The sequence below is a fragment of the Protomyctophum parallelum genome (genome assembly GCF_964188405.1).
Source record: "Protomyctophum parallelum genome assembly, chromosome: 3".
Classification (NCBI taxonomy): domain Eukaryota; kingdom Metazoa; phylum Chordata; class Actinopteri; order Myctophiformes; family Myctophidae; genus Protomyctophum; species Protomyctophum parallelum.
Window position 1 is genome coordinate 35,454,531 of NC_139698.1, and position 24,380 is coordinate 35,478,910.

The 24,380-nt window shown below is 42.7% G+C and overlaps 1 protein-coding gene across 5 annotated transcripts in view; it reads right to left on the reverse strand.

Moving 5' to 3' along the window:
• Window positions 1-24,380, reverse strand: part of LOC310855761 (growth factor receptor-bound protein 10-like) — a 113,818-nt gene that overhangs the window by 48,714 nt on the left and 40,724 nt on the right. For 3 of the 5 annotated variants that reach the window (XM_083760895.1, XM_083760893.1, XM_083760896.1), the window contains 2 exons: window positions 20,646-20,748; window positions 3,604-3,886 (listed from right to left, as the gene is read on the reverse strand). In XM_083760895.1, the coding sequence (XP_083617021.1) occupies window positions 3,604-3,886; window positions 20,646-20,748 (386 nt within the window). The remainder of the gene's footprint in view (window positions 1-3,603; window positions 3,887-20,645; window positions 20,749-24,380) is intronic. The other 2 variants (XM_083760894.1, XM_083760897.1) reach the window with 1 other exon arrangement.

The following is a 24,380-nucleotide window of genomic DNA, read 5'->3' on the forward strand; positions in this document are numbered from 1 at the left end:
AAACATGGTATTTTAATCTCTGTATGTCCTAATAAATTAAGCTTTGTAAGTTATGAGTTATTTGTTCTATTTAAAGTACATTGATACTCGGAAGTTACTAATAATAGTGTTTTGAGAAGTTATCAAAATGAAATGGTTATTTAAAATTATATATATACCAGTGAAATATATATATATAATTATATATATATATATATATATATATATATATATTAATGCTGGGCCGTTATCGGCGTTAACGTGCTGCGTTAACGCGAGAATATTATCGCGCGTCAAAGAAATTATCGCCATTAATCTATTCTCAAAGTTGGGTCTGGGAGCTGGGTCTGCATTGACTGCATAAAGCGAGCAAACTAGGAATTTCACGTTTCAAATTGCCATTCGAATGGAGCTTTTATCATTTATTATCCCAGTTCATTCTGTTGGCAAGATTTAAAAATAATAAGCCCCGACTGCCTGCGGAGTTTATTTCTCCTGCCTTCTGTGTGATTTATCCACTATACATTCTGCGTCTACTACATCCTGTAGTTCACTTAAGAAATAAAAGTATTGTTACAAGCAGCTTTTATTTTGAAGAGGAAGAGGAAGTTGTTTCAGGTTGTAGCCAGCTACCATGACAGTCTTGAGTCTATACCGGTGCGGGTGGCAGTGGAATAATAACAACAACATGCTTTTAGCCAAAGTTCATAAAAACCGCATGCGTCTATGACTTAAACAATGTAGGCTAAACACTTTGGAATTACGTTAAACATGGTATATCCTCCGTGGCGGCGTCATTAGGTGAGTACTAGTTAATTAATTGTTAAGTTTCATAGTATCATTCATCATCAACAGGCTGTTGTTTGATGCCCCCCAAAATGAACAGGTTACAGCCTAAGGATTCTCATTCTGTCACTGCCTGCAAGGATGGCCGCCGTGCCATTTCTTATAAATTATCTAATTCATATGTGGTTCGTCGTGGGTCCACTCCACGTGGAGTTGTTATTGTTCATGTGCCACGGTGCGCGCCGTGGAGAAGGCATTAGGAGCGCAGCGCAACAGCCTAATAGTATGGCATATTATTGTCTGTACTCTCTGCACTCTCTTTCTGTCCAGTCCTACGTGTATAGGCTGGCGATTGTGGCGACTTTAATTTGGTTAATAGGCTAAAGAGAGAGCTGTAAAGGGGATATTGTCTATGGTCAGTTCATGGTGTGTATCATTCTCGTTTTTAACCGGGCCGTGGCCCGTGATAATGCGTCGCAATGACGGTAGGCAGTAGCCTAATAATACAATGTAACCAACTTGCGCAAGCATTAAAAAATGGGTTGTTATTCTGTGTATTATTATAGGTTAAATATGAGCTAAAATAAACAATGTAAATATTCGAATATTTCCGAATATTACAAATAATGAAGCAATGAAATTCGAATTGGATTATAGAGGTGAACTGACAGCACTAATGTGAACAAGCTGGTGTGTCTGAGTGACTGGTGGAAGAAGGAGAGGTAGAGGTTGGACTCAAATCATGTCACAAAGCTACTGACTGTAAACAGTTCTTCATCACCTCTAGGTTTACAGTTTAATTAATGTCATATCCCAGAAAAGGGGGTACTTTGTTCTTGCACCCACTGTTTCAAATTGCCTGTATGGTAACGTGTTTATGGTTATTCGTGTTTAACTGAATAAACAATGTATAACACACGTACATCGTATTGAACATTATTATTATATTTTCATTACCAATTATGATAGGGCTCCTGGTCTAATGGGCCACGTGGCCCGTTCAAGGATTTACTTCTGGTCATTATTTAGGTAGCGCACACATATTTTCAATGCTTTCGGCAGAGTTCAAATGAGCCATTTTAATCTAGATTAATCTAGATTAACTCCAGAATTGCAGTGAGATTAATCTAGATTAAAAAAATTAATCTATGCCCACCACTAATATATATATATATAAAGTTTAATTGAAAAAGTTACACTGTATGACTTTAAGGATGCAGTCTGGATAGCTTTAAAAAAGAAGCTGAGTGGGTGCAGGCACAGTAGAACTCTTTGACATGTGCAGAAAGCTGTGCGGGAGAGCCAGTTGGTATTAATAAACTATAGTTGTACAGTATCCAGGCTCATGTCTGTTTCTTTCTGATCTTTCCATAATGAATTCTAGCAGCGAGTGGACGTCACACACCCCAGCAGCCTATAAACGTAATTTTCTGCTAAATCCATTTGTTCATCAATATTAAATGACCACCTCACTTTCAAGCAGTGCCACATGACGCCTATGGACGCCTATCCCCGTAGTATCCCGTGACGCCCTCGTTGCCATGGGCGCCTTTTTGAAGAAAATTTAATTAAATTAATTCAATTGTATCGTATCGCCATAATGAACCAATATCGTCCATGTATCGTATCGTCAGCCATGCATCATGGCACGCATCGTATCCCTGTTAAAATGTATCGTTACACCCCTAGAAAAGACCATTACCAGTCCAACAGAAACTTCTGTGAGAACTATTGGGTTGGTCAGTTTGTGAAATTCTAGATATAGCTATCTGGCTCCATCTTTTTCTCTGGCTTTTGCACCCCCCACCCCTCTCTCTCTCTCTCTCTCTCTGTAACGTTGTCTCTGCAGTGTAGAACCCAGTGGGTTCAAAAGGGAACAGGCCTTTTGATGTCATCCCATTTGAGCTACAGAGCAGGGTTATCCAGAGGTCAGCACTGAATAATAACTTCAGTGCCTGACTCTGTATGTCTGTATGATTGTGCGCATGTGTGTGGGAGACTGGGAGTGTGTGTGTGTGTGTGTGTGTGTGTGTGTGTGTGTACAGTGAGAGAGAGAGAGAGAGAGAGAGAGAGAGACAGAGAGAGAGACAGAGAGAGAGAGAGATCATACAAATGGGATATTTGGTTCCATTTGTACAATCCCAGAGTTACATTAACACTGAGGATTTTAACTGTGCGTGTACCCAACCATTCCCCCTGTGGTTCTGCCAAATACTCTACAGAGAGAAGAAATGTGTGTCTGTGCCTGTGTGTGTCTGTGCCTGTGTGTGTGAGCGCGCGTGTGCGCGCATGAAAGCCCATGCTTTCATGCATTTAACAGCAGCCTCGAGGGGATTATTGGTTAGTAGTCTTAAACAAAGAGAGACATTTGCACTCTGCACTGAAATAAAAGAGAATTTTAACTTCCTCCCTTTCCTGCTGGACGAAAAGAGTGACAATGTGATAACAGGTCATTGGAAGGCTACGCATAATGAGCACAGGTGAAACGTTGAACTCAATTACCCAGAGTGCAGAGGGAGGATTCCTTTAGAGATGGGGAACGTGTGTGTGTCAATATAGTTTCCATGTCATGTTTGCATGCAAAGGTGCAACTTTTCTTTATCGTTACATCATGTGTACACAAGAGTAAAAATCTTTGTCCTTACGGACATTGTAGCAAAAAAAAAAAAAAAAAATATATATATATATATATATATATATATATTATATATATAATAAATATAGCTGCAAGCAGCGAAAAGATGGGACCAAGCAATGAGAAAAATCACACCCGTGTGAACCGATATTGGATATAATAACCCCCCCCCCCCCCACCGGCCCTGAAAAAAAAAACACTACCTGACAGCGAGGATGTGCATGGGCTGTGAGCGCCTGACGCTGTGTCGAGGGGTGGCGTCCGAGGGCGAGGAGGAGGTGGTGTCTTGGGCGGGGGACTGCTGACCCAGCCGTGGCTGCTGCTGGCTGTGATGATGGTGGTGGTGATAGTGCGAGGGGGAGGAGCTCTGTCCGTTGTGCAGGAGTGGCACCGATTCCGGCTGTTGTTGACCGCTGCAGTTCGAGTACAGGCTCTCGAATGAAGAGTTCATGTCATTCACCAAGGCCTCCAGATCCACGTCGTCCTCTGGAAGAGAAAGAGAGCTGTCTGTTATACCGGGTGCAGTTTATACATTATGCATTCATTGGTTCACCAGAACCAAGAACGGGTGTTTTTGATTAGTTTAACACTTATTTATTAACACACATTTATTGACAAATGATATAATTCACACCAGCATTTTTCCCTGTTCAGCTCTTATTTTGAATAGCCAAAAATCGAGACCGGATGTTGTGAACTTATGTTGGGTTGTGTGACGATGCTGTATCATTCCATGTTTGCCGCGGGCGCTGCTTTAACATGATGCAGAAGGATTGCATCGTCTGCTCTGGGCCCTGGAAAAAACCTAGTTTTTACCAAAAATGCCATCTGGGACAAGGAATAGGAGATACAGGCGATTGAAAGAAACGGATAGAATGGGTGATTTTAATGCCGCGATCCTGTGTAAGTAGCATTATGACTTGATCGATCGAAAGCGCTATAAAAGCACAATTGCCATGGATCTACGGCAACGGCGTTGAGGGTTTTATAAATAATATTAATGAGCTTTAATTGACGTAGATCTCTGTTAACATGGTTAAAATGGAGTTCAAGTTACAATGGGTTTGAAGGTGCGTGTCTGATAAAATGAATATCAAATACGGTATCTAAATAGTAAATACGGAACGAGAAACTTAAAAACTGTCTTGGGTGTTCACAAAAGCCTGAGTAGACAATACAATTACCCAAACAACTAGTAAAATATCCCTTTAATTCATACGTTTTTTTAAGTTAAAAGTTAAAAGACAAGTAGAGGAGCAGAGCACAAATTATCAAACAGGGCAAACCAGAAAAGAAAAACAGAATACAACTAAATGGAACAGAACTTAAATTCCTAAGAGAGGACAATGAATCTATTGCCCTACTGTTAAATAGACGTAGAGAGAGAAAGAGAGACCGAGAGCAGAGTTGGAGAGAGAGAGAGAGAGAGAGAGAGATAATCTAAATATAGTTGGGACTTTCCTGTCTCTATTTCAGTTTCTTTTTTCATTTGGCTGGGATCTGAACCCTTGAACTCTCTAGGCTGGCGGTACACCACCTTAACACACACACACACACACACACACACACACACACACACACACACACACACACACACACACACACACACACACAAATCGGTAACCAGTTCTGCAGGAGTGCTGAATCAGCAGGGCTGTCTTGACTACGTACATTGTCCTGGTTGCAGCTAAATCTCCAGGGATAACAGGGACAAGTATGAACCTGCCCGAAACACTCTTCAACTTTTAGCACTGGAGTTCATAGCAGAGGCACTGCACTGTCAGGGTCCATTCTAAATTCACCACATGGATCCAATATTCTGCTTTGAAAAGGCTACTTCCATGGGGGGGGTATATCATCAAAGCACTTTGGACTCACTTCATGAGCAGGCTGTATCAAAGCTGGAAGCAAACTCAAAAGGAAAATACTTTGACACAATGCAACTTTAATAATGCTGCTGCATCATATCTTAATTTATAAATCTGGAAATCTTTGAGCAAAACTTACTGTCTCACAAGCTGTATTGAGTGAATCCCTCATTCAATTAGTTAGAAAAAGAGAAGATGTGTTCAGTACCACCACATACCTGGAATGGTCCCCATTCAATTAGACTACAGCCTACTGTAGTGTCCATGAATCCCACTAGGGGGAGACAAGCTCTGTATTGTAGAACACTGACACATCAATAGCTGTTATGATGTTATGATACTACAGTATCAGAAAGACATCGAGTATCAATGCATCAACTATTATTTAAAGTAATCTTTGAATTGTTCCAATTCTAATGTCCAAATGCCAACACATTTAAATTGTTAATCACAATAATATTGTATGGCAATATCCACACTCTGTATAAATGGCAGTGTTTCGCTATGCAGCGCTCGAACTAAAACTAACCTGTGCCCTTCCAGGAACCTTTCCTGAAAACGTGTCGACGTGCTGCATCACATGTGCCTGTGAATCGCAGGTGGTTAATCTGGCAGTATTAATAGACCCAGGTAAGCTGGAGCAGCCACTTATAGATCCTGCATGGAGAGCTAAAGAGCTGCAACCCACCAGGACACAAAGTGCATGCAAGGCCAGACATCATCGCCATCGATTGGAAACCATGTATGTCTGTAACCTGTATTGTGTGCTCCAATGGAACCAATATAGTATATTTAGTCATAAGCTCTTGTTATTAGTTTAATTAGTTTAATATTTCTATCAAAGAAAGACACAATTAACCACTTTCGCTTAAAAACAAATCTCCATGCTCACAATGTGCCACGTTGTGAGGAATAGATATTCTTCCTACTTTTGTGTAGATATACAAATAAGCGTAAAAAGTTTACAGATACAAGGTTTCTGCCCAACAACATTTTGATCCTCCAAGACTACTATGAGTCGCGTGCACGGGCTAGACCAGGACTAGCTACAAAGTCAAACCTGGAGTGTTCATTTGACTATGAGTGTATAAATGTAACCAAATGGACCCATAAGGGTACACATAACACATACTGTACAACATGGGTTCCCCAACTTTTTTGGCCCAGGTACCCCTTGAGGGGAAGATTTTTTTCCAGGTACCCCCTCATCCTCGCAACACCGATAAGCGTATTTGCAATCTTACATTTAGATGCCATTGGAATTTGTATTAAAACTTTTCAATCAAAATCACAACACATTAACATTTATTTAAGATGCTATCTTAGAATAGATGTAGACCTATTTGACAGTGCAGAAACATAATTGCCTTCCTTGATGCATCAATTAAGCGTCAACGACCATCAGCTGGTCACAGTCACAGACACTCACACTGGGCTGTGATCACAGTCACAGCCCATCTTTAGCGCCATCTAGTGTTAGCATGCTCATTGCTCACACTGCCGAAATGCTTTATGATTGTTGGGTGTGTGGTGGCGCACCATGGACAGCTCTCGAACCTTTGGAGATACGGTGCTTTGAAAATCCTGTTATAATGGAGGCTCAACTGAGCTGGATTTAAACATCGCATCGCTGGTGGGGAAGGAGGAGCTCCATACGAGCAATGTTAAAAGATAAACAGACGGACGGCGCGTTCATATATGGAGTAAACTAATATACACGTAGATAGCACCAGTAGGTACCACAAGTAAGACGCGAGAACGCGGGAAGCGAACGCAGATCGTAAATTGCAATAACAATTAGAATAAATTACGAATTAGTGAGAAGTGTGTGGTACTGTGAAATTAGTGAAAACAGGGCCGCCACGAGAAGGCTCAGCACCGCTAACCCCATAATATATATATATATATATATATATATATTTTTTTTTTTTAAGCGCCCTCTGGTGTGTCGTTGTTGAGCAGCAGTAAACAGGACTGTGACTGCTTAGCTAACGTTAGCCCATATGCACACACTAGTACACATAGCCTAGTTACAGACAGTGTCGTTGTGACAGTATTATTTTTATGTTGGGCCTAGTACAGCAAGTTACAGACAGTGTCGTTGTTAAGCAGCGGCGGGTGGTGTAACAGCGAGCAAGTTACAGACAGTGTCGTTGTTAAGCAGCGGCGGGTGGTGTAACAGCGGGACACACAGACATTCAGTGTCGTTGTTAAGCAGCGGCGGGTGGTGTAACAGCGGGACACACAGACATTCAGCCCTTGCTGTCTAGCTGCGCCCTCTGGTGTGTCGTTGTTGAGCAGCAGTAAACAGGACTGTGACTGCTTAGCTAACGTTAGCCCATGCACACACTAGTACACATAGCCTAGTTACAGACAGTGTCGTTGTGACAGTATTATTTTTATGTTGGGCCTAGTACAGCAAGTTACAGACAGTGTCGTTGTTAAGCAGCGGCGGGTGGTGTAACAGCGGGACACACAGACATTCAGCCCTTGCTGTCTAGCTGCGTCAGCCCTTGCTGTCTAGCTGCGCCCTCTGGTGGCGGGCGGGTGGTGTAACAGCGTGACACACAGACATTCAGCCCTTGCTGTCATACTAAGTGGCTCACTGCGTTCGCAATTAGCCTAGCTATGTTTATAAACGTAGATGGCACAGAAAAAGGATTACTGTGATTAGACCTACCACAAGTAAGACGCGCAAACGCGGGAAGCGAACGCAGCTCGTAAATGGCAATAACAATTAGAATAAATTACATACTTTTTTAAGGTTTTCTTTTTAAACTTCACTTTTTTGTGTTTTTTTAAGATTTTATTTTTAAGTTAAGTTTTTTGAAGTTTAAGTGTTTTTAAAGTTTTTTTTTGAAGTTAAGTTTTTTTGTGTTTTTTTAAGTTTTATTTTGAAGTTAAGTTTTTTCTTTTTCATTTTAAGTTAAGTTTTTTTTTTAAGTTAAGTTCTTTTTAAGTTAAGTTGTGTGTGTGTGTGTGTGTGTGTGTGTGTGTGAGTGCGTGTGTGTGTGTTTTGTGTGATACAGCTGCGCCCTCTGGTGGCGGGCGGGTGGTGTAACAGCGGGACACACACACAGACATTCAGCCCTTGCTGTCATAGTTAGTGCTCATTGCGTTCGCAATAATTAACTGGCAAAAATCTGAATTATATCACGGACCCAACTTTGGGAACCACTGCTGTACAGTACTCGTGATTTACCCCACCCCTATAAATGCCTAGCCTGGTGAAACCACTCCCCCTGCTGGACAACATTTGCATTCTGCCAGCAGGGAGAGTCTGGGAACTCTCAGGCAGAGATGATGTACTCCGGTCCAATGAGCTAGAGGCGGGATCAACGAGAGACTCATGACATATTGAAGCGCTGCCACAGCGCAAATGTAAACACAACCTAACAAGACTACAACTCGAAATTATTATGGAGATATCAAATGTTTGTCCCGCTGCTTCCGGGTTCATCGTGTGTGTGTGTGTGTGTGTACATACACATGCAGAGAGAGAGAGCGAGAGCGCGAGCATGGGGGTGAACTCTATATTTACAAAATAAAGTACCACACCCCAGAGTGGTCATTTCTACTGGAAAGACTCTTATAGAACAACATGGGTTCAATGAATGCTAAATAATTATATGGGACACTTGGACACATAGACCAGGGCCGGGGGGACAGACCAGAGACCCTCTTATTACCCAGACAACCATTCATTCAGCCATTCAGTTATGGCCACCCCCATTTGACGTATTAAGTGATCACAGTACGTCAAAGTTGGTTCCAGGGAGTTCCTTGAGGGGTTCCAAATGGACTCTTACAGGTCTGTAACTCTGAGTTATGGAGGTCCTGGAAATGAAAAGGTTTGAGAACCACTGTGGTACGATGGTGAAGATAACGGTCGGGTCATCACAGACCTAGAAGGGCCTCCAGCGGACTGACTGAGCAGTTTGCATACAACAGACGTGCGTCAAAATCATTCATCATATTGCACAGGAATAAGCATGTCACAACCCTGGCAAACAAACGTGGATGCGTGTACAGAAAGGCATACACTCTCACACACACACACACACACACACACACACACACACACACACACACACACACACACACACACACACACACACACACACACACACACACACACACACACACACACACACACACACACACACACACACACACACACACACACACACACACACACACACACACACACACACACACACACACACACACACACACACACACACGGACCCATTTGAACCTGTGAGCAGACCATAGTTGTTTGTCTTTGACACAGTGTTTAGAAAATAGAAATGACACTAGCTAGTTGGCCTTGGCAGGCATATGAGGGGACATAAACACCTTTATTTATGCCCGCCAAACACAGCGGTCACAGCACGCCAGGCCCAACAATATTACAACCATTAAAGATCCTCTTAAAATATCAGGGCCAGCTCATGCAGTGGGGAGCAGATAGTCATAAAGGCCTACAGACGAAAATCTGCAGTGTTTATTTAACTCTGAGAGGATAAAAATATAATTTCAGATTCGGTTACATTTGTCTGGGGATGAAAAAACATTGAGGACTTTACTGTGTGGGTTGTCCTTGTGTGGGAGCCATGTTGCTGCCCCTTAAAACTAAGTTGTAGTATCTTTCACTCTAATCACTGATGGATCAGCAATTATACCATCCTGTGGCCAGGGCTCACTGGTGGGCCACGAGTATATTGCAGGTGGCTGATGATATTTTATAAACCTTGAAAAATGTGTTTTCATTGTGATGCTGATAAAGAGGAACTGAGGAATCCTTAACAGAAAAGTATACTATATGTTAGTTCCACTGATCCAAGCCGGAACCCATTTCATTGACCGATCGTTAAACAAAAAATGCTTTGAAAACGCAGCCTTATTGCTTGCCAATGACAAGATTTCTCGTCATATTCTTCCAAGGTTCACATTGCTAATGTAATGACAAGATTTTGGATAAAACTAAAAGATTCATAACAATCAATGTTTCTCTGCTTTCTGGTGATTTGGGGCACATTCAACTGCCCATAACTATGGAATGGATTATCGCAACGGCACAATACTTTGACTCTACAAGACTCTTTCAAATCGATTGGCGGGTGGATCGTTGTGAAGAATAATATTTTATGCTTTTTGAGTGGTGCCTAGCCACTCCAATATGCAGCTATGTGTGTGTGTGTGTGTGTGTGTGTGTGTGTGTGTGTGTGTGTGTGTGTGTGTGTGTGTGTGTGTGTGTGTGTTTGAACTCTGAGATAAGCGAAGCGGGCGCCACAAATCGCAATAAAGGTTGGGAACCACTACTGTAGTGTGAGAGAGAGAGAGAGAGAGAGAGAGGCCAAACTGTGTGGACTTCTACTGCAGGGAAAGTTGTGCAGGGAAAGTTGTGTTGACAGATTCAGCTGATCACTCTGTTGCACATTCGACATACAAAAATGCTGTTATTGCCTTGGGGAGGATGTTCTCAAATTCACCATCAAAGCAAGACTGCAAGTATTACTAACCAAATACAATGTCAATCTGTCAATCTGGTATCCCGACATCCACTCTGTATATAAACCATCATGATTCTGAACAACACCTAGAATTCATTGCACACAACAAATGGATGTACAGTAGTGCATACAAGAATGTGTATATTGCTCGCCACGACCGTATTGTTGACCTAGTCTAATGCAGTTAACACAATACTGCCCAGCCATCTAGGGGGAAGTGTTGCGCTGGTGCCAGAGAAATGCACAAAAAAACTAAGTAGAAGAAGAGCCCTCTGACCAACCAGGAAGTGTAGCCCTCCACAGCTGCAATGTGTTGTTGCTGTCCGAGCACAGACATGGTAATAATAGTAATAATAATAATAATAATAATACATTTTATGTATAAGGTGCCTTTCAGGGCACTCAAGTTCGCCGTACAACAGCGGCTGAAGGCCATGGTGGACAGACGGGCTGGGAAAACTTTCAGAGTGATGGAGGAGGCAAACCTCAGATTAAATTAATACACGATAATCAACACTAACACTTTATTTTGAACACAGATCAAATCATAGTACAACGTATGTGTTCAATCAATTATTCAATCAAAGCAAACGGCATAAACAATATTAGTTTGCCTCTTCTACAAAAATAAAAGTTAGTTAGTTACTAGGCTGCAGCCTGTCGCGCGTGCCAAGCTGTCCTTCTCGGACAGTCTGCCTTTAATGTAATGTATTGTATACTTTTATGAATCTGTGCTCCATACCATGTGATCATGGTCGTGAGTTAAATAAATGAAATGAAAAAAATAAATAAAATTAAATTAAATGTCATTGGTGTATTTGTGACCAAGCTTCTAGGAAAATATTTGAATGCAGATTGCAGCCCTTAGATGTGTCACAGAGACACATTTTTGGGAGCATTTTACCCATACCCGTCTCACGGAACCTAGCGCCGCACAGCCCTGTCCTCCACCCTCAATCTGCCCCGCATTACACACGCCACATTCTAACATTCATCTTAATTAAATTAATTTGCATCAAAAACAACTCATCTCCCCGCAAATCACGTGTCAGTCGACATAACTTCTTCTTTGGGGAAGCATCGCGGCCAACGTGGGGGTTGCGTGGCACAGGCACCTGAAAGCCAGCTCTGACAGTTGGACGGGGGCATGTTAACGTGAAGTCGTGAACACACGCGCTGTTTCGAGACCACTGTCCACCACCTACTTTGCCGTGCCATACACATGGGCTACATGCACGCTGAAACTAAAGCCTGGACACTGACAACGACAGGTTACAGCCCTGCGCGCACCCAGCGTGGCTGCATGACACACTGAACATCACAAATCTAGCGTGAATCAGATCTGTGTCACTTCCAGATAGAAATCCGATTTGCTTAAATAAGTCTATGCAGACGGGTCACATGGAATCCGATTTTTTCAAATGTGACTTGAGTGGTTTCAAATCTGATTTAAATCCGATCTGAGAAGATCTGTCTCAGTCTGAATGCAACGACCACATGAAATGACCCGAGTCACATATCAAACTGGCCAAGCGTTACTTGCAGCGTGACCCGAGCGCTACTGACGTGACGTCATTACAAAGCGCGAGTATTTTCATTTAAGTAAACAAACAGGGAGAAAAACAACCAAATGAGAGCAAAAGAAAGAAAACAACAGAGCGGACAGAAAAGAGAGAAAACAATAGTGCAACACACATTTGTTTTATAGGAATAATGTCACTTCATTATGTCAGCATTACAGCGGACGCCGGAAAGACGGTGAAATCTGTACCAAAGTCCTGACGTCACTCACTCATCCCCTGGTCCAGGGTTGCAGAAGTTTAATTTTAAATAGTCTCATAAAAGACTAAGTAAACTACTAAACTACACGATATTGTCAGGGAGGTGGCTCTGTGTCGTCAAAACAGTCATATTTGATATAGTCGGTTTCTGCAGCAGTAACATTAGCGTTTTCTCTCAGCCGGAATCATTAGTTTATTTGTGGAACACAGTTATTATTATTTGACGCAATATGAAAAGGTTATTGGAATTCCGAAGGGGGGAGGCAAACCAGGTAGGATGTGAAATGACAATGACACTCCTCCTGTCATTTGGGGAGGAGGCACACTGGGGGATGCCTCCATACAATCTAAACTTCTCGAAATGTACAGAAACAAGGCCGGTTATGAGGATATTTCTCACGGAATGGTAGAGAATGGCTACACACGCGGTCCTATCTGCAATGTCAGATTGTTGTTGGTTACCACGGTAACCAAAGCAGCCTCACACAGGGCGGCTTTGCGTTGAGTTGTTAAAATCAGTCTGAATGCACAGATCGGATCTGGTCACTTGCAAACGGCAGTGTGAATGACCGGGCCAAATGATCGGATTTGACTTGATGTGACTGCAGTCTAAAACAGGCCTATGTGTGTGCACATGTGTGTCTATATGTCGCTCTCCCTCTACAAATGCATGTGAGGAATAACTTATGGTGGGAGCTCCGTTTCCAGCCACATCACTCAGATCACGGCTGGTCAACCTCTCCAGAGACATGTTTGTATGTGAGATTACCGCACTGCATTGGTACCATTGATGGGATTTGTTGCCTAGCAGCTGTGTTCCTGGCTGAGGAGCTGCCCCACACAGGCACAGCCACACCAGTCGCACCCATGTCTCCAATAAAGGCCTGAGTTGTGCAGCTGCGTGCCAGAACAGAGTTGATCATCAAAGTACAAAATAGATCGGCTATTGTCAGTGGGCGGACGCTGGCCTGCAAATAAGTATAACTCAGGCAGAATGGTCTGATTGATACTCAAATTTCATGAATGGCTGCATGCACATAGAATCAGCTGGAAGCAGTCTCTCTTTTTGATTCTCGCAACAATAATAATAATTGTGTCCCCTTAAGTTGTTGTTTGCCTATTTGTCAGATATATTGGCTATATTTCACGTACAGCTGTACTGTACGTGAAATTGATCCTCTGCATTTACACGTCCTAACTATTAAAGGTGATTTATACTTAGCTGTGCGCCAGTGTCACACACGCAACCTATATAAATCAGGCATTAGGAGCATCGGGTGGCTATTTGAACTGCTCCAGGGAATCAGTTAGGCCCTAAAGGATTCCCTGGAGCATGGGCAGCACACTGGACAACGTCAGTTGTATTGTCTTGGTTGAGAGACTGTGTTGAGACCGAGACTGTCGCTGTGCTGGTGTATGTGGGAGGGGGGGTGGGGGGGGCTGTAGGGAGGAATGTCACTGATCTGAGAGACAGAGCTGCATGCTGCACTCCCATCTCCCGCAGCTCTATACATCTCTGTACAGCTTGAAAATTACAGTTTTCTGAAAAAGCTATGTTTCTATGTCAGTCGTTCTTAAATTTTTCAAAAATAGCAGACCTACAAGCTCGTAGCGCGCCACTCGGTGGCGCGCTATGAGCTTGTAGATCTGCTATTTTTCAATAGCTAAAGCATAACATAATGCTAACACCAAAAGGGGTTCCCGCCCAAAATGGGTTAAAGTTAACCCTAAAACAGCTAGGAAGTTAATACTACAAGCCTGGAAATCGGATAAACCTCCGACAGTTGACATGTGGCTAAGGGAGCTGGGAGGAGTGCTGCATTTGGAGAAAATTAGATTTACCTTGTCGAAAAGGGAACACCTTTATCTAAAAATCTGGTCGCCCATTATTGAGATGCTTGTTACGTTGGACTGAGGTGGTGGAATTCAATGTTGTTCTGCCCCGTAATGTCATCTAATTAATGTACCTATGAATGTTTGATATGTGTATACTGTATGTATGTTTATATTGTCTATGAGGGTACACATGTATGCATATGTCTTATTTTCCATATCAGAAATGTTTTTTAGACTTGATTGTGATGTTGTTTCTGTCCTCGGAGTGCTGTGTAGTCATCAGCCTTGTCAGTTATTATTTTATTGTTTTTGTCTTTTTCTTTGAGTTATGTTTTGTCTCTTTTTATTGTAAGTCTCTTGTTTGTATGTTTTTTGCTATTTTTTGTCCGATCTGTAATTTTCTGGTAAATCATTACTGGAATGCTTTTATGCCAAAAATCATAATAAACAGATGTTTAAAAAAAAAGATAACCCTAAAACATGATCATCAGGTATTATTACAGTATTATATAAGGAGGAAGACTGTTTTCAAAAAGTGTACAGTATGTTAAAATGTTGTTTTTATGTAGACAAGGCCACTAGTTCGTATGCCTGGTTTGCCTGGTGGGTGCTGGTGGGTGGTGATCCACCTGAGCTGAAGCCGCACCCACAGCTGTTGTTGTATGATAAAGGGGGAGGGGATAGGGGAGATGATGATATTGTGATGTCACTATATCACACAGTTTTTCTCATTGGCACTGTTTGACTGTCAATCTTTCAGCCTCCAGGAAGAAACCCTAAATACAAAGGGAATACATCATTGCACATAACAACCACACCAATCCATAGAGGAATGATGGTGAGAATACTCAAGGCCTACAATGTTCCTCCGAACCTGCTCCGAGCCATTGATACCATGTACACGGGAACGAAAGCCCGAGTGACAACGCCGGATGGTAACAGCGAGGAATTCAGCATCCAAACCGGAGTGCTGCAGGGAGACACCCTAGCCCCCTTCCTTTTTATAATAGTGTTGGACTATGCCCTGAGACAAGCTATTAATGGAAGGGAGCCAGAGCTCGGCTTCACTATCTCACCCAGAAGGTGCAGAACCCTGCAGAAACCCTCACAGACCTGGACTACGCTGATGACATCTGCCTGCCGTAAGGCAGGCACAGGCTCTCCTGACCAGAGTGGAGTTGGAGTGCGCTAAAGTTGGCCTCAGGCTAAATGCAAAGAAGACTGAGGTCATAACCTATAACATGCCCCAAGAACATCAGCCCCTAACGACAATAGAGTGTACTGTCCTAAAGGAGGTCAGTGACTTCAAATACCTGGGCGCATGGGTCGACTCCACAGAGAAGGACCTTAAAGTGAGGAAGGCACTTGCCTGGCGAGCTCCTAAAGGTATGACCAGTGTGTGGAAATCCAACCTCCGACACATCAAGATCAGTTTCTTCTCTGCTACCGTGGAGTCCGTCCTCCTCCTATGGCTGTGAATGCTGGACACTTACACAAGCCCTACAGAAATCCCTTGGACGGGTGTTACACCAGAATGTTACGTGTGGTACTTAACATCAACCAGGACGAGCTCATCACTAACAAGCGTCTGTACGGGGCATTACCAAGTGTAACAGAGAAGATAGCAGTAAGGAGGATGAGACTAGCTGGCCACTGCCACCGACACCAAGAACTCCCGGCCAAAAAGCTTGTACTGTGGGAACCAACACACGGGCATTGATCGAGAGGACGTCCCACACCTACCTACGTGGACGTACTAAAGAAAGATACTGGTGCGGAAAGCACAAAGGAGCTGGCCAGATGTATGGAGAACCGAGATGACTGGAGACTCCGGGTCTAATGAAGTATACAAAAATCATGGCACCATAAAACCGCCATTACCATTTTCATGTCGCACACCCCCTAGAGAGCATTCGTGGACACAAGTCTAGCACTGATCGTTCCAGCGAGATTAGCTATAGACACACAGACACACCTGGCAGATAACCACCAGTGTATGATTGACTACTGAGGATTTCTTATTTTCTCATTATGCCATTAAGCTAGTTTTGTTAGAATAGTTAGAATAAGATTTTCAGAAGTGCAATTCTAAAGAATTAGTCTTAAACCAGGCGCAAGCGATTCGTTATCAAGGTATCGTGGTTTGATTGTTACACCTCACCTACACAATGATAGCCTACATACAATTCTATTAAAGCCCACTAAATATTTGCTAGAAATCCCTTGATAAGCCTTTCGATAACTCATTTCAGAAATATGAAATCAGGCGAAGCTGCCGTTCGAACAAAGCTTCACTGTTCTCTAATGGGTTTATGACTACTCCGGGCTTATCGCAAACACAGCCAAGAAAATTAGTTATAATAACGTCAGCAAGGATTATTCTTCACTACAAAAAATACCAGAGCACTGGGGCTAAGTTCAAATGTTTGTTCAGCTGATAAAAACGGGTGCTGTGAGTGAACACTGGAACAAGGTGAATATAGGGGTGCTCCGCTCAGGCGTGTTGGCTCTGATCCCGATCACAGATTCCACACAGTCGCTTGAGTTGATTCCGATGGAACATTCTGAAGGAACATTTATTTATGTGATACCTCGCAGTGCAGTGGCACTCTTGTTATCCTTCATACTAACAATCAATGCTTAACAATGAATAATGATAATTAAATTAATATATATATTTTGCATTAATTAAATAAGAACTTTTCATTTCACCTTTATTTATTCAGGAAGGTCAATTAAGAGCCAGCTCTTTTCCAATGACACCCTGATTACAGTAGCATACAATTTTAACAAAACACATTACAAGGGCCCAGGCGGTGGCGTAACCGTCTGGGCACCCGACTGGTAATCCAGTCGCAGTGTGCCGCGGGTTCGACTCCCGAGCCCGACACGGCCTTTACTGCATGTCATCCCCCCATCTCTCTCCCGTTTCCTGTCAGCCTACTGTCTGTCCCTTCAAAAACCAATAAAAGGCGTAAGCCGCAAAAAATATCTTAAAAAAAAAAAAAAAACACATTACAAGATACAGTAATACATTGTTGTGAATTATCTCCATGCTGTCCAAATGGCAGCGTTATGTGTGGAATACTTGAACTTGGCGTGACGTTGACGAACGTTTGTCATAAAATTCAGCTCAGATCCAAGTCAACTCAGAGGGTGGTGTACCAGTGATCAAGGCATGCGTATGTTTTTTTTAGAAGGTTTAGTCTTCATGCTAAATCAATTAATAGTCCCCAAACCTCAAAAAAGATATGTGACCAGCATTTGTCAACACACACATACATAAAAGAAGCAAATGTGTCAACTGCTTAGCTTATGTTATATGCTGATACAAATTGCACTGGTTTGTATTTATTTTGTAGGCTATAGTTGCATTCAGAGCTGAATTATTAGGTCGTTGATCAGCATGTTGACAGAGACTCAGCCAATTAAAGTTTCACGTAGGCCTAATGATTAAAATAGACTATTGCCTTTGCTTTGAGCACCTATCTGCCTCCATTTGCGTTGTGGTATTAATTTATAATAATGTACAGTATATTGATCACATGGACTCCACACACAGAATAGCCTAAATAACTCTTACCTTGATGATGAAACAGCTATAGTTCGATCGGATGAAATCTAGCTTTTTCAACAATCCCTCAAGAAAAAAAAGAAAGGGAAAAAAGCTGCCCTGTGTCCATGTTGGCAGAGTTTTAATATAGCATTTGGTCTTCTGTTTGCACTGTAAAAATGAACTTCTCTCTCATTATCGTGAACTTATTAACGTGACGTTCAGCAAGGAGCGTCACGTTGCGTCGTTGCAGCTCTGATAAAAAAAAAATATCGGATATCTTTTTTACTTCTGCAAAGGCGAGTGTGCAATTGTTCCAAAGGGCTTTTATAATATAAAGCCAAGTATAGCCTTGGTCCTGAGCTTGAAATTAGGCCTACTTAAATCAATACAATGACTAGTTGCGTTATGAGAGTAGCCTATACTTTTTAAACCTTCAGTCAGTGGACATTGCGAGAGACTCACGGCACTCGCCTGTCAAAATAAGCAGATCTGCCAGTTCATGCATGCAGTGCGGTGCATCGCGGACCACTGCGTTCACCGCTGTGAACTCGGCTGTGGTGACGTTTTTCACCCGATATGGCGTGGAAGTTCAATTATACCAGGCGACACCAGGCGAATCGCTTGGGAAAGAATCGAAATGAGATACACAGGCGATCCACACAAATTAAGTCATTACGCCACCTTTGGTGAATGACTCGTGAGATTTATCGGACAGATAAATACAATTAATATCATTACGCATTTCATTTACACCTGGTCGTATATTTCCGTTGTGAATTTGGCCCACAGAGTCCACTCTTCAACTCGAACCCAGGCAGCCATGCGTACTTGAACTATGTAAGACTTTGTTCTGTCTTGATTGTATTGTGCTTTGATTCAATATGCTGATTACTTTGCCATAATATGTTGAGTACTTTGCCATAATACAATGTTCTAGTGTCTAAATGCCCAGTGCTCTGTATTTTCTGTTGCCATATGTTGAGCTATTTTCAGCACACATTTTTGTAACTCAACACTGTAAACAAAGGAATCCGTTTACACAGGAAACACATACTTTAAGGCTCTTAAATGAAACATCTATAGAAAGTTGTGAGAGTTATAAAAAATATACGTCATTACTTTTTGTATAGTTGTATACAGGTATATTGCAATAACAACATGTGGTTCAGACAGGACTCAGATCAAAATGTGGAGGCTAGGTTGGTGGAGGCACCTCAAGCGTGCGTGCAGCAGCAGTGTCTGTGAAGCAATGGAGCAGCTGTAGTGTAGCAGACAGCCCAAATGAAAGGAAGTGCTCTGTTAAGCGTGAGCTCTGATTGGAGTATGGATGTGTGACGTAACGGTCATGTGAATGAGGAATAGGATGCTAGGCTGATTGAAGCAATCAGCTGACTTGACAGCTGATTACAGCTGAGGCATTCAGACTCGCATGTCCCTAGCTGTATGAACTAACGCAGGCCCCATTTGTCATACAATCAGAAGGCACACCTGGACTCGTCTAGAGTTGTGAATTTCTCATTTACAATTTAGGCATTTAGCAGACTTTTTTTCCCCAATAATATTTGTATTGATTTTTAATCCAGAGCGATTTACATTAAGGATAGCGCAAGGTAATGCATCAAATGCATAGAAATAGTCATCTAGGATCATAAGTAGACCAATAATCTATCATCAGTCTAACATTAGAATATCCAAAGAAAATCAATAATCTGTACATCGAAACTATAAAGACTATAGGATCATCTCTCTACATAACATGCTATATAAAATACATTTTTAGCATTTGCATTATTCAAAATTATGCTGTGATTGCTTCCATCTCACCATACTAATTCAGAAAGGAATGTTTTATGAAGTCCTTGCCTATCTATCATGTACTACTATCCTGTACCTTCACTCCAAGCACTGTCATTTCTGCTCCATTTGTTTTCCATCATGCCAGGACCAAGCATTCCAATCCACTCCCAGAGTCCTTGCAGACGGACTCCCCACTCCACCCAACCCCACCTCCGCCTCTACCTCCCATGCTGAGTCAATATTGTGCTTAAATCTCATGCTCCGATTGTCATGGGTGAATCTAGCATGGTGCAATTACATAGACAGCCTAATTATAAAGGGACCCTGTATCCATGCAATTTGACCTTTGAACTGCTGAAAAAATTGCAGCGGGAGGGATCCCGCTGCACACAGTCACGCAGTCACGCACACACACACACACACAGATGCACTAATGTTGCTGTAAAAGCAGGCTAAGCAAACTATGTAAAAGGAGGGAAAATCTATATTGTTCATCCCAGCTTATAGGCAACCTGTTTGCAGCCTTTTTTTTAGTGCAATTGAAAAAGAAAACACAGGCCAAGCATAGGCCCAGAATCCTTACAAGGACCTGTACTTATAAGATGTGTAATGTCATCTGTATAACCTTTTGCAGGAAATATGGTCATGCAGCACAGGCCATATGTAACCTCCAAAAACTATTAAAAAAAAAACTACTATATTTCGTTAAAATAATGCATAACAGGCGGTTTATATTATAAAATAAATCCAAGAGAGCTTGCCTAGAGTTACCTAAGAACCGGCCCTGGTGCCCGTGCTGTGTATGCATGAAGAAAATTAAATACATCTCTAATAAGTCGGTTACAGTGATTTCTAATTCTAAAAGAGGGAATGTTGAGATTTAGAACCAACCTTGATGGTTAGGGGAGCTCCGATTGACTGACTGCTGGAAGCTTGGACCAATAAGATCAGCTGGTGTTTGTCTGTGATTGGCAGACCGGTCCACATTGTCCTGCTGGGAGAGACAAGATAAGCCAGAATGAAACAGAAGTCACACAGACGCTGATATGCCCATATAAGCAGTATATGGATGTTCCTGTTGGCATCAATATATGACATCATAGTGCTGACGTCATAGCATAGACTAGTCACTACTCAACGACATACTATAGTGGTAGGCACCGCACTGGGTGGGTACTCAATGGTAGGGTAATGCATAACGAACGGGGTGGGGCATGTATTATACCAACTTGCATCGTTCCCGACTTGTGCACAAGAAGGGTGGTGCACAAAGCAAGGAAGCCTCACTGAGCCTTGTGACCTTGTAAAAGTGCATCCTCCAACCATAAAGTAAAACCACTGGACATGACGCTACAGATTGGACTTGCCCCAATCAAACCTTGATGCTGAGTGCCAAGTAGGGAGGCACTGGCTCTTATTTTTATAGTCTTCTGTGTTACCTGGCCGGGGAATCCAACTCCGCGCTCCCAATCTCAGTGCGGAGAGTGGAGACTCCACTACCATAACAACTCTGAGCTGGTGCACAAAAGGCCAAAAGGCAGCAGAAGAAGAAGATACTGTTCCTGAAGAAACAGTGTGGGCTCGAGTAGCTCTCTACTCGATGATGACATGACAGCCCCCCGCCCTCTGTCTGTCTTAGTGTCTTCCTTTTGCTTGACGTCAATGGCATTTAATATTTGTGTTAGGACACATTTTGGGTTACACACACCAAAAGCTGGACATAGGAGCCTTCGAAAAATCCAAGAGACTTGGCTACCACTCTTTGTTAAAAGTGCTCTAAACAAACAGTAAAAGTCCATAGACTTGGCTGCCATGACATAATTTTAAAAGCCAGACGTTGGAGGGGCTTGCGTCCCTCAAAAATGAATAGGAAAAAAGTATGCGCAGCTGATAAAACAAAAAAAGGTATGTATCTGTAGAAGCAATGTGGGTTGTGGGGAATAAGTTGGGGAGAATCATTGTATGCAGAAGCTATACATACTGTATACTAAGTATACATAAATTACAAGCAGTCTATATACACTTGTACATGTAACATTGTGAAACTATCTCTGAATTTTGACAGATTGTATGTGGTTTTCATTTTTTTGTTCCTTTGTTTTTGTTTTTGTCCTTGTCCTTGTTCAGGGCTCTAACAGCCGCAAGGAAAACTGTCTCTGTGGACCTGCATTGTGGCTGGTTACACACTATGCAGCATGCAGTCTGTGTTTGGCAGTGCATGTGTCTGTCTGTGTCTGTGTGTGTGTGTGTGTGTGCGTGCGTACGTGCGTGGGAGCAGATTGTACAGCCATACCAGCCAGTGGAACTGGGAACAGAACGTACTGTGATGGACCACTGTGCTTGGCTTGCCCTGTTAAAAGAATAAAAATATAGCTACCGACAAAAGCGCCGCGCGCGCACACACACAAACACACACACACACACACACACACACACACACACACACACACACACACAGCTGTGGTCGCCTGTTCTGCCTCATTGAGAGTTGCTACATGTTATGCAAGTGAGACAGGATTTTTTCTTTTATGTCTTTTATTTCAAAGGGGAATACCACAGATGGAGCTATAAAAACGCCTTTGGGTAGTGTTACTTGTATTGTATAACTGTGTGCAAATCATGTTGGTGCGAAAGACGTGATTGAGTCATTATCCAAGATGATGCAGAATCTTCTGGCTTACAACTGTACAATACTATCTGAATAAAGAAGGCGCTGGAGCATCTTGGATGATTGGAGCCTTTTTACTATAATAGCAGGGCAAAGCACAGAAAAAACATGTCAATATCAGATTACATCTTCGTAAAGTCAGTCTGACATCAAATTACAGCCTTGGTTCTCTCAGTTTTCCAGATTTAGGGGAAGTTATTCATATTAAAAAAATATATAAGATAAATCGTAAACGACCAGAACTTTGTTTTTACATTTTTATCCCACAATTTTGTTTTTGTAAACCCATTTTGAATGCAATCCTGGGCTCCAGTGCCACACTCACCCTGCCAACCTGTGGACAGACTTTCCCCATACTTCACTGCATGAGGAGTCCAAGCCGCTTCTTTACACCTGACAGGGTTTCCCTGGTTGGAAGTAACACGTTATTCCAACCAGTTCCTTTCCCCTCCATCAGGTGCCTCAGCTTGCCAGGGGGAAGCAGTTTAGAGACCAAGATTACTGCATGTTTTTTGTGAGGGTACCTACCCTAGGGGACACGGGGAGAACATGCAAACTCCTCACAGAAAGGCCCTTTTGCCAACCCCACCTAGGGCATGGGCACTGATGACGTGGAGGAAAGAACACACCCCCTGCGCCCACAGCGGGAATCAAACCCAGGCAGGACCTACCCAAGTGCTACCGACTGCGCCACCGTGTCCCTGAATAACTATATTTGAGACTTTAACTAATACTTCAACTAACCATTGCTGTAAATTGTGTTTAATTGTACTGTCGATGCACTGCGGCGCGGACAGCTTAGCAAACACTGACTGTAGCTCTCAACATAGGATCCCTGATGCTACATGGAGGGTGTGGATGGCACTGATTTAGGAGTCCCGAGTTGGTGTTGGCTAGACCGCACTCTCATTGCAGTGCCTGGATAATGTGGCACTGTCCTAACACCCAGCACCCTTTCTATAGTATAGTACTAACCCAGGTTCCATTATTACCTTGACACCTTGTACTGTAATTGTATTGTTCCGAGTTCCAACCTTCTCGGTTAGGAAAGGTTCAACAAAACGTCTGCCATCTTGCCACCTTGTTTATTGCCATGATATAGAAACAACCCTGTCATCACCACACACACCATCTGCAGGTCCAATCACTAGACTGTGACTGATCCCTAGACAGCCACCCAAACAGTACTGGGACGTTGATCGGTGGGATGTACAGCCAAAATATATGTGTGTGTGTGTGTGTGTGTGTGTGTGTGTGTGTGTGTGTGTGTGTGTGTGTGTGTGTGTGTGTGTGTGTGTGTGTGTGTGTGATCAGCAGGACTTAGTCATGCACTTTTGTAGGGTTCAGCTCCACTGATCAACAACTAGGGACCCACATACTGGTCTTGAATGCTGCACTGCATGGTTGTCTGGGAATGAGAGAGAAAGAGAGAGAGAGAGAGAGAGAGAGATAGAGAGAGAGAGACAGTATGCGCACAGTATGCGCTGTCTATTAGAGTATTGGTTCATTACCAGAACCCCTTCCCACACACATAAACCACAGTAATGGTCTTAGCGAAGCTCCACTGCACCTTGGTCTCTCTCAAGGACAAAGCAGACAAAAACCTGAAACCCAGACAACATTTCATGCCCCTATAGGCAACTGACTGAGTGACTTTGGAGATTTGAGCCTATAGATATAAAGCATTTAGCATAATTCTCAGCCATGCAAGCCCCTGACTTAATTTAGTTTTTAGGTTAGTGGACCTTAGACTGTTGAGAGCAGACAGCAAGCAGAGAGATGGAATGAAGTGGCACGTAGGTGTACAGGAATCATTGTTGAGTAGCCAAACGAAACACAAACGCTCTCTTTCTTTAACTATTTTTCAAGCATTGTCTCTCAGCCTTTCACAATTTCATTGTTCTGCGCGCCCACACGCACGCACAGGTGTTGCTCAAGTGTTTAGAGAGAGGTCACAA